Source organism: Pyrus communis, chromosome 10 (assembly GCF_041283825.1).
Source record: "Pyrus communis isolate YQ-2024b chromosome 10, ASM4128382v1, whole genome shotgun sequence".
NCBI classification, from domain to species: domain Eukaryota; kingdom Viridiplantae; phylum Streptophyta; class Magnoliopsida; order Rosales; family Rosaceae; genus Pyrus; species Pyrus communis.
The window spans coordinates 7,850,443-7,861,783 of NC_142574.1; the positions used below are offsets into that span (position 1 = coordinate 7,850,443).

The 11,341-nt window shown below is 36.8% G+C and overlaps 1 protein-coding gene across 1 annotated transcript; it reads left to right on the forward strand.

The window, feature by feature from the left end:
- The first annotated feature begins 1,743 nt into the window (after window positions 1-1,743).
- On the forward strand, window positions 1,744-11,209 carry LOC148693460 (zinc finger BED domain-containing protein RICESLEEPER 1-like). The gene is made up of 4 exons (XM_088678022.1): window positions 1,744-1,818; window positions 8,659-8,775; window positions 8,886-11,013; window positions 11,100-11,209. Exons 1-4 carry the CDS (start codon window positions 1,744-1,746, stop codon window positions 11,207-11,209), a joined length of 2,430 nt encoding a protein of 809 aa, XP_088534148.1.
- The last annotated feature ends 132 nt before the right edge of the window (window positions 11,210-11,341 follow it).

Consider the following 11,341-nt stretch of genomic DNA (forward strand, 5'->3'; position numbering starts at 1 on the left):
TAACAAGATATTGTCCGCTTTAGGCCATGCCCTCACGGATTTGTTCTTGGGTTTCGGCACGAGAACTTCTCAGGGGGTCACCCATCCTAGCACTGCTCTTGCCTAAACTCACTTAACTTTGGAGTTCTTATGGGATTCGGAGCTAGAGTTTCCAAAACGTGTCTTTCTTTGGAGTTGTGAGCATGTACATATAAGGCCAGGGACTAACCCTCAGCTCGCCGATGTGGGATCTCACAATCCACCCCTTTAGGAGCCCGATGTCCTCGTCGGCACACTCGAATGGACAGTGAGTCTGGCTCTGATACCAAATTGTCACATCCCAGTCCGCATAGCAAGATATTGTCCACTTTAGGCCATGCCCTCACATATTTGTTCTTAGGTTTCGGCATGAGAACTTCCCGGAGGGTCACCCATCTGAGGACTGCTCTCACCCAAACTCACTTAAATTTGGAGTTCTTATGGGATCCGGAGCCAGTGAGTTCCCAAAATGCATCTTTCAATGGAAGGTGAGCATGTACGTATAAGGCTAGAGACCAACCCTCACCCCGCTGATGTGGGATCTCACATTAACAAAATGAAACAAAGCACAAGTACTAAATTTAGAACAGGTCAACGAAGCAAGAAATGAAACAATATCGAAACAAACAAGTCCCCATGACACTGGGTTAACGATCCACTACTAGCTCTCGCATTTCAAACAATTCAACATGTATTTCAAATCACATTTCATAAATATCCTCAATACACAAGTCAAATCACATTTCATAATAATACATCGATGGCTAAACATTAAAAATCACATTTTAATAGAAATCACACTTATAAAACCAAGTCATATCCACAAAGAATACTAAATATGAAAACTAGGTAATAACCATATCACATATATTCAAGTCACTCACTAACCAATGTAGGCCCACTAGAATTCACTTAGTCTCCAGTAATACTAATTTTAGTATTTAAAACGATTCTAGACATGTTGACCAAAAGTCAACTCTCAGTCAACGGTAAGGTCCACAACCCTACGTAAATCGATCCGGAATATCCGACCATGGATTTTTGACTCGTAATTTCCCAAGAGTCTCATTTATCTTCTAGAACCATATCCTAAAATTTTGGAACGATCTAACGGTCGGATCTCTGCCAATTGCTAGAATTAGGTGGCAATCAACAATTAGTTTTACAAACTTAAAAATTCAAGTCATCAAAATCCGTATGTCAGATTCCTGATTCATAAGTTTTTGTTGTCCTCAAATATTACGTACTATAACACAATGAAGTTTGGCGATGATCCAACGGGTTTGGTCGTCAATTAATATAATGATCATGTGGCTTAACATAATGAAAATAGGTTTAAACAATCAAATTACATCAAGCGGATATTGAATCTGAAATCAAGACATCTAATTTAACTTAAAAATGCATCGTTAGCCCACAAACCACGCGCCACCACAGGTGGCGATTTCTGGCAAACGGAAACCCAATTTTCTGACTAACTCTAAAAATTACCAAATTTTACAGAAAAATAGAGCTCAATGAGAGGAATAACTTTCATGCCTAGGCCGAAGTTCAATTTGGCCAAGAAATACCTGAAAAATGCCTCGATCCGTCGGAAACCCTAGAAATGGATACTCTTGATTCAACACCAAAACGAACTCCGACGCCCCAACCAATGCATAGACTTTGTTCCTCAGGTTGAGGGAAGTCTATTAGTGGTGGTGGTCGATGGAATTGGCTTCAGGAATGGCGGATCGCCGCTATGGGACCCTCGGCGCCACCGATGCCGTTCTTCACAAAACTAGAGCCAAAACTGGTCGGGTTTGATTGTAAATGTAGGAAGGAGGGTCGTGAAGTTGGTTCTAGGTGGTGGTTCGACGCATTTCACCAGAAAAAGTGACGATTTCACGTCGAAAATTCATGCAAGGACGGGGTCGAGTCACACATGTGTAATGGGTTGAGAAGTGACATAGGTTGGCTGACTTTCCCTTTCTCTTATTTCCCTTATTTCTCCCCCATGATTGGCCCGTCTCTCCATCTTTTCCTTCATTTCTCTCCTCATCTCTCAGTCCTAGTTATACACATGGCACCAAATCAGTGCTATAGCAAATCTGGAGCCTTCTAGATAATGGTCAAATGACCATTTTACCCTTATCTTTTCTCGTTTATCTCTCATTTGTTATAGCTTTGTTTGATGAACGGTTTTCGCCTACGCACTCGTGAGGTCGAGCTTTATCCAAATATGTAAATAAAAGTGACAAAACATATAGGAATTAAATACGTCCTCGAAAAGTCCATTTAGTTCATTAAGGGCATTTTCATCCTTTTACTTATAAAAAAATATATGCCATAATTATAAACGTGTCGAAACTAAGAATACGAAATACGTAATTTTAAATAATGAAATTCGAGGACGGGATTTTACATCCTTTCCCCCTTATAAAAATTTAATCCTCGAAATTTCCATTGTCATCCCTACCTACTCAACACTTCGATAATTCCACTGAGAACGAAACACTAAATGGTGTTCACACTTCATTTATTGTCAGATTAAGCTAACCTCAAGTTTGACAGTTCCGAACTTCAATTCACCACACAAAAATAATCATAAACATAGCCATGTCATCAAAGACAATACCAATTCCATGAAACAATTATTAACGTTCACACGTAAAGGTACTTAGATCTAATACCGAAGCTCTGATACCACTAAAAGTTGTCACGCCCCGATCCTGACGTACATCCAGGATCGACACGTGACGTCACCAAGTACTTATATATCAAACATACCTCGCCTCAGGGATATGGATAAAACAAAACTCAAGATTTGAATTGCGTAGTAATTTTTCATTTATTCTATGGCTACATCTAACCTCTTTGTTAAACTGCCTATGTACCCTCCGACCGGATCAAGCCATTCGTAGTTCACCATTTGTTAAACTTTGAACTTTTCGCAAAACACTTTCTAGTTGAAAACATAGAGTACTATACTACACATCAACCATAAGCCAAACAAGAGTTGTCGTCATGCATTTCACACACACACATGTGCTTTCCAACACCATTCAACAATCACATCAATCAATAACATATACAATACACCAAAATGCAGGGCTAGAGCGACACAGTTCTGCTGAAGCCTAAATCTCTAAAGAATTTGATTTCTGACCGCTCAACAAAATCCAACAACATCGAGTTCCGGACCACTCAATGAAACCAAAATACCAAGCGGGATTTCAGACCACTCAACGAAGTTCAGATCAGGATACAATTTCGGATCACTCAACAGAAATCGCGAAGTAAAAGGGATTCCGGATCTCTCAACGGAACCTGAGTGGATACGATTCCGGACCACTTAATGGAATCGCAGTGTACAATGGATATTGAACCACTCAATGAAATCCAAGGCAGGATACTATTCCAGACCACACAACGACATCGCGAAGCACGAGGGATTCCAGACCACTCAACGGAACCGAGTGAAAGTCCAAGGAACATAACAACGACTCGAAGTAACAAAACATGAATCAAGTGCTCAATTTACAAAGGCTTAACAAGATGAAACAAAGTACAAGTACTAAATTTAGAATGGGTCAACGAAGCGAGAAATGAAATAATATTGAAACAAACAAACCCCCATGACACTGGGTTAATGGTCCACTACTGGCCTCACATTTTACAAACAATTCAACATTTATTTCAAATCACATTTCACAAATATTCCCAATACACAAATCAAATCACATTTCATAATAATAAATTGGTGGCTAAACATTAAAAATCACATTTATAAAACCAAGTCATATCCACAAAGAATACTAAATACGAAAATAGGGTAATAACCATATCACATATATTAAAGTCACTCACTAACCATATCACAAATATTAGTTTTACAAACTTAAAAATTCAATTCATCCATATCCATATGTCCAATTCCTGATTTGTAAGTTTCTAATGTCCTTAAATATTATGTACTATAGCACATTAAAGTTTGGTGAAGATCCAACGGTCGGATCGTTGATTCATATAATGATCAAGTGGCGTACCATAATGAAAATAGGTTCAAACAATCAAATCACATCAAGCGAATATCAAATTTGAAATCAAGACATCCAATTTAACTTAAAAAAGTCATCGTCAACCCATTGGCCTCGCGCCACTGTAGGTGGCGGTTTCTGGTGAACGGAAACGCAGTTTTTCGACTAACTCTAAAAATTACCAAATTTCACAAGAAAATGGAGCTCAATGAGAGAAACGACTTTCATACCTGGGCTGAAGTCCAATTCGGCATGAAAATACTTGAAAATTGCCTCAATCCGTCGAAAACCCTAGAAATGGATGCTCTTAATTCAACGCCAAAATGAACTCTGACGCCCTAACCAATGCATGGGCTTTGGGGGAGTCTATTGGTGGTGGTGGTAGATGGAATTGGCTTCAGGAATGGCGGATCACCGCCATGGGACCCTATACGCCACTGACGCCGTTCTTCGCAAAACTAGAGCCAAAACTCATCAGATTTTGAGTGTAAATGCAAGAAGAAGAGTTGTGGAGTTGATTCTAGGTGGTGGTTAGATGAATTTCACCAGAAAAATTGACAATTTCACGTCGGAAATTCATGCAGGGACCTAGTCGGGTCATGCGGGTGTAATGGGTCGAGAAGTGACTTGGGTTGGCTAGCCTTCCCCTTCTCTCCTTTCCCTCATTCGTTTATATCTCATTCCAGATAATGGCCAAATGACCATTTCGCCCCAGTCTTTGTTCGTTTATATCTCATTCGTTATAGCTCCCTTTCGCGAACAGTTTCTGCCTACACACTCATGAGGTCGAGCTCTATCCAAATATGTAAATAAAAGTGACAAAACATATAGGAATTAGATACGTCCTCGAAAAGTCTGTTTAGTTCATTAAGGGTGTTTTTGTTCTTTTACTTATTGGAAAAAAAAAACTATACATCGTAATTATAAACGCGTCGAAACAAAGAATACGAAATACGTAATTTTAAATAGTGAAATCCGATGACGGGATTTCACATCCTACACACAATATAACAAAAATTTTCAATTAAAATTATCATTCCAACATATATTAGATATTATAAAAAAAACACTAAACATATTATTAAAATTGATAAAATTGAAGAAAAAATTTTGGTTTGGAATGGAATCAATAATTCAATTAATCAATAATCAAGAATTCAATTCATCAATAAACAATAATTCTATAATCACTAATTATATGATTCATATCAATAATCGATACCCATATTACGCTATAATTCTATGTCACTTGGAAAATTTCATATTAAATTATAAAAAAAAAAGGATTGTCTCAAAACTCAAAAGGGTTGGTGATGGTCATTAAAAAGGACTTGTGGGATGTGCCTTAGTGGCTTTGGAAGCTATAGTGCAGCAGCTTGTAGTTGCAGCCAATGGGAATCTTGTAATGAAATTTTGAAATTTTAGGAGTTGAATGCTGCACTTGTATCCAATGGGAGAAAGAATAGAAAGAAGGCAGAAGGCAGGGCAACGGGGTGGAGATTGGGGAACGTTTCAAATGTGTAAAGGTTAATTGGGGGACGAGTGTCCCCCTTCTGTTAATTTTTTTTTATTTTTATGCCCCAAAACATGGGCCGTTCCACTATAGCGTCTATTCTGGACTTTGGACAAAATAATTTTTTTTTAATACCTAAATATTTGGAAACTTTTATTTGGCGTCCTTGTCAATTTTGGCCCCTAGACAGGCGTTTTGTTGGCACTAGGCCTGGGCCAGCCTTGGTGGGAGGGGTGGCTATGGTGATGGTGATGAAGATAGTGGTGACGATGGTGGTGATAGGAGTGGTGGTGACAATGATGGTTGATGTGTTGGTTTTGATGATGAAAAATAGTTGAACACTAATTATCTTTATAAGTATCTTTGTTTTTTTTTTTTTTTTCTTTTGGATTCTATTCTTGGAAAACACAATTCATTTTGTGACTTTGTTATTTAAAAACAACATAATAAACACATTTTACACTCCTGTAAACAAAAATTGTTCTATAAAGTATTATCAAACAACCTCTTAGCTCTTCTAATAACAATCCCACATAAATTCTTAAAAAAAAATATTAGACATAACCACATTGATGAAAACATATGTGCAATTTTCATGCATTGTATAGTTTCAACTTGGGTGCAACTTGGAAAGGAATATCAGATTTCAATTCAAGAAATTCCAAAATATTCTATCCAATTCAATATGAAACTGAAATTTCAATTTTCGAAAAGAATTAGATAATGAATACATTTGAAATTCCGAAGTCGACCTGAAAAATTTCGAAATTTGCCTAACTCTATTACATACATTTGATTATGTACTTATTAATTCCAGATATGTTTCATTTGTTATTTGTTATACAATATACTCAAATATGATTTTATTTTCTTAATTACAACTCCCTTAGTATAGATGAAACCATACAACTCCCATAATTTTTAGTCCAATTCCAAAAGTTATAAATTTGGCACAAATTTATGAAATCCTAAATTTTAATTACGAAATGAATTAATCATTTTCCAAAACTTTTTAAATTGAAATTAAAAATATCTATTTCCAAGATCCATAAAAAAATCTGGCTTAGTTCCTACTTTTAAAAGGTAATGCTATCTACACACTAATTTTTACTTCTTACACACCTATCTTAATTCTCACTGTCACATCAAATGAATCAAAGAAGATAAATAGATAAAAATTAACAAAGTGTATTCCTCTAAAAATTTCAAATAAAAACAAAATAAAATTAGGAAAAAGGGGAAGAGTGTTCGATTAGGGGTGGGTTGGAAAAACCGAAAACCGAAAAAAACCGGACCGAAAACCGAACCGAGGCTGAAAAAACCGAAAAAAAAAAAATCGAACCGAATAGGTTGAATCGAACCGAACCGAATAATGTCTGGTTCGGTTTTGGTTTCTGGGGTTCGGAAACCGAACCGAACCGAACCGAAGTATTCAAAACGACGTCGTTTTATGCTAACAATCCTAATTCTAAAACGCCACCGTTTACCTCGAGTGTAAGTTTAACCTAAAACCTAGGGTCTTCTTCATCCGCTCTCAGTCTCTCTGCTCTCGGTCTCGCCCGCCTCGCCTGTTTTCCCAAGGCTCTCACTCTCAGTCTCTCCGCTCTCGGTCTTCTTCATCCTCTCTCAGCCTCATCTCTCTCTTAGACTCTGTCAATCTCATTCTCTCTCTCAAGGCTCAAGCTCACTGTGACCATTCTCATTCCCAATTCATCCTCTCTCAAGCTCTCGCTGAGTCACTGTGACCATTCTCATTCCCAGCTAGCGCCAGCGGTGGTGACCATTCTCACTCATAGCAAAAGGTTAGTGACTCAGGTGCTTCAAAAATTCTCTGTTTCCCCCAATTCTTATTTCTTGTTTCTCTGTTTCTTGCTTCAAAAATTCTCTGTTTCTTGCTTCAAAAATTCACTGTGACCATTCTTATTTCTTGTTTGAAAACTTCGATTGAAACCCATCTGTTTCCCCCAATTCATGTCTTCATTCAATTTGTTTAAAATTAGGGTTTTTCTTCCATTTTTTTAAAATACATGATTGTATTGAATTTTGGTGAAATTTTAATCCAAAGAACAAAGAGGGAAAAGATCCAATTGCTTGAAATTATGAAAACATACCCTAATTTTGCTTGAAAAGATCCAATCATTTTAACGCAATTACGATGGACCTTGTTGGTTTCATTTTACATTTTTGGGAATGGCAGTCCTCATTTACCTAACTTCATTGTTTTGTAGGATTTGTCATCAGTACGAAGAAAATCTAAAAAGTCAGCGAGGTTGGAACACAGAGAAGGCAGTTCGTCAAGTAGATGTTCTTCTTCTCGTAGTGTACAAGATAGCTCATCTAATAGTGTAGTTGGTGGCAAAAAGGCTGACGACTGAACAAGGCAGTTTGTTATTATTTTATGGTATCAATTGCATCAAGTCGGTTATAAAATGTACCTCTCTAATATGCATATCCCGTGGAAAATAGGAAGGATTTACATCATTCCTGGTTAAGTTCATGTATTGGCATATTAGCATGTCTATGTATCAAAAAGCAAGAAAAAGATCAAGTAATGAGATACACCTGGCTAATTGAATGAAAAGCACTTTGATTTGATTTTCAATTGAACACCCTTGGATTGTTTGTTTGAGTTCGAATTTAGGAGGATTCAATTTCATAATACTATCGCTTTTATTGTCCAATTATGCATGAGCTAGGATTTAACACTGCCTAATTAGTAGGCTTGGCTAAAAATAAGCCTTATTTTAACGTGGACTACCGCTAGAATAACAGGAAAAAAAAGGCCAATTGATCCCAATAACTTGAGATTAATCAGAACCTGTATACATAAACAATGAATCGCATAAAAATGAATAGACAAAAGTGTTACCAAACAACAATAAACATTTCATTCCGTCATCCGTCAACTAGTGAGGTTGTGACTTGGAATCGAAGCTATCCATGCAGCATATATTTGACAGAGTTGCTTTTAGACAGATCTAACCTTGTCACACCAGAAATTGCATCTTCTCAAGATATAATAATGTGCTTGCCAGTTTTGATTAACATTTACTTTTGTATAAGTTTGTAGTACTAACTACTATCCTCTTATTGTTTTGTGTGAATTAGATGAACGCAAAGGCGTCAAAGGTCTCAAGGGCCTCAAGCTCAAGTTCAAACTCAATGAGATCAAAATCAAATAGCCCTTATGATCAAACAAACTCATCTTCGAGTATACCATCGGAAGTAAGTAGTCATATCTTTCTATTACTTTTGCCCTTGTGTTTAATAATTAATTCATTAATTGTAATGAATCTCTTATTTGAAAAATTAATTGTATGATTCTCTTATTTTAGATGGACATTGGTGAATCAACTCCGTCTCAAAACACCATGGTGGCACCTCGACAAACTCCTAGTTCTCTTGGTGGATCCGGAAATCCCGTCGATGCAACTCCAAAAGAAGGTGACCAAAGTGACCAAGTAAGTAAAGAAGAAGCTCTTTTGGAATCATTAAAATGTCATGAAAGGTCTAAAGTTTGGGAGCACTTTGAAAGAAAAATTGAGGGTGGTAGAGTTAAGGGGTTGTGCAAGTATTGCGCTCAATCATATATGGCCGACCCAGATAAAAATGGTACAACTAATTTAAGAAACCATATAGCAAGATGTAGAAGCTACGGTCCTAATAAGGAAATATTTGCCGCAAATAGGCAAAAGATCTTAACCTTTGCCGGCACGAAAGATAAGTTGGAAGCTATAGGTTTTTCTCAACAAGAAGTAACTAAGGCTTGTGTTGAGATGATAATTATAGATGAGTTGCCTCTTACTTTTGTTGAAGGAGAAAGTTTTCGCTGTTTTTGCATGCAAGCCTGTCCTATGTGGAGAGTGCCTAGTCGTAAGACAATTGCTAAGGATGTACTTAGCTTGTTTTATTCCGAAAAGGATAAATTGAAGAGTCAATTGAAGACATTTAGGGTGTGTCTAACAACCGACACATGGACTTCTATTCAACAAACCAATTATATGGTTCTCACCGCCCATTTTATTGATGATGATTGGATGTTATATAAAAAGATTTTGAATTTTTGTGTTATTCCAAATCATAAAGGAGAATCCATCGCTAAACTTTTGGAGGAGTGTTTAGTGGAGTGGGGTATAGAGAAGGTGTTAACCATTACGGTTGACAATGCTTCCGCAAATGATTCCGGTTTAAGGGACTTGGTGCACCAAATAAGTGGGTGGGGGATTCCTAATGCACTCTTGCATGATGGAAAATATTTGCATATGAGGTGTGTTGCTCATATCCTCAATTTGGTTGTGAATGATGGGATAAAATTGTTGAATACGACTATACAAAGCATTCGTAATGCAGTTAGGTACGTAAGATCTTCCCCTCAAAGGTTGGAAAGCTTTAAAAAGTGTGTTGAGAAAGTGAGAATAGAGAGCAAAGGGCTTGTGATTTTGGATGTCCCTACTAGGTGGAATTCCACATTTTTAATGTTGGAATCGGCTTTAAAGTTCAAGATGGCTTTTGATAGATTAAAAGTAGATGATGGTCATTACCTTCCGTACTTTGTTAAAGACAATCATGATAATATGAGGGAGGGGCCACCTTCGATGGATGATTGGAGTGAGGCAGGGATATTTGCAATCTTTTTGAGACCTTTTTATGAAGTCACTTTAAAAGTATGTTGTTCTAATACTCCAACCGTTCATACTACTTTTGGTGATTTGTTTAAGATCAAAAGTCTCTTGCATGAAAACAAAGATGATGAACTTTTGTCTATGATCTCCAAGTTGATGCAAGAAAAATATGACAAGTATTGGGATTCACTTAAGGACATGAATCAATATCTTTTTATAGCACTTGTGCTTGATCCTCGCCACAAATTAGATAAAGTTGTTGATTATTTTGAGATACAATTTGGTGAGGATGAAGAAAAGGTTGAAAGTGCCACAAATGGGGTGAAGGACTTATTGATTGATCTTTACAAGATTCATGAAAATATGTCTTTGAGTACACAACAAAGTATAAGTGGTGGTGGTAGTTCTCAAACGACAAGTGGAGACTCTTCATCAAGCATGACCGAAATAGAAAGAAAGTTGAAAGAAAAAAGTGAAATGAGAAAAGCAAAGAGAGCCCGGGTTGTGCATAATGATGTTGACAAGTATCTTTCCGATCCTAATGAAGGAGAAGAAGAGGAGAACTTTGATGTATTGAATTGGTGGAGAGTGAATGGGGTTTCTAAGTACCCTATTTTGGCACGTGTTGCAAGAGAGATCTTAGCTATTCCCGTATCAACCATTGCTTCGGAATCCTCCTTTAGTACAAGTGGACGGATAATTGATCCATATCGTAATTCTTTAAGTCCAAAAATGGTGGAGGCTTTGATATGTACTCAAAATTGGCTTAGGTCCATTCATGTTGCATTACACCATGAGCCAACCATTGAGGAGATGGAGTTTTGTGAAGAAGTTGAGAAAGGTAATTTTATTTATTGCATTTGGTTTTGTTAGATTATTTTAAATAATATTTTAATTAATATCTTTTCTTTTATTATTTGTATGTAGAAATGGAAGTGGAAGTTCAAAAAAAGTTGATATGTTGCCCCCTAAGCCACCCAAGCATTAGCAAGCAAATTATCATTGAAAAAGTTGGTGGATCACTCTCATACCATTAAGGCATAAGAAGAGTTTTGGAAGCTTTGAACTTTGATGTTTATTTAACTTTGGACTTTGGAACACTTGATTATAATTGAACTTTGAATTGAATGTTTATTTTCATTGTCTTTGACGATTATGTTTGAATGATT

What these genes read in the sequence shown, in the direction of transcription:
- LOC148693460 (XM_088678022.1), top strand. Translation starts at nt 1,744, where the DNA reads ATGGCGGATCGCCGCTATGGGACCCTCGGCGCCACCGATGCCGTTCTT. An exon ending in CTAGAGCCAAAACTGGTCGG is followed by an intron (nt 1,819 to 8,658) that starts GTTTGATTGTAA and finishes TGTGTGAATTAG; the next exon opens with ATGAACGCAAAGGCGTCAAA. An exon ending in CTTCGAGTATACCATCGGAA is followed by an intron (nt 8,776 to 8,885) that starts GTAAGTAGTCAT and finishes CTCTTATTTTAG; the next exon opens with ATGGACATTGGTGAATCAAC.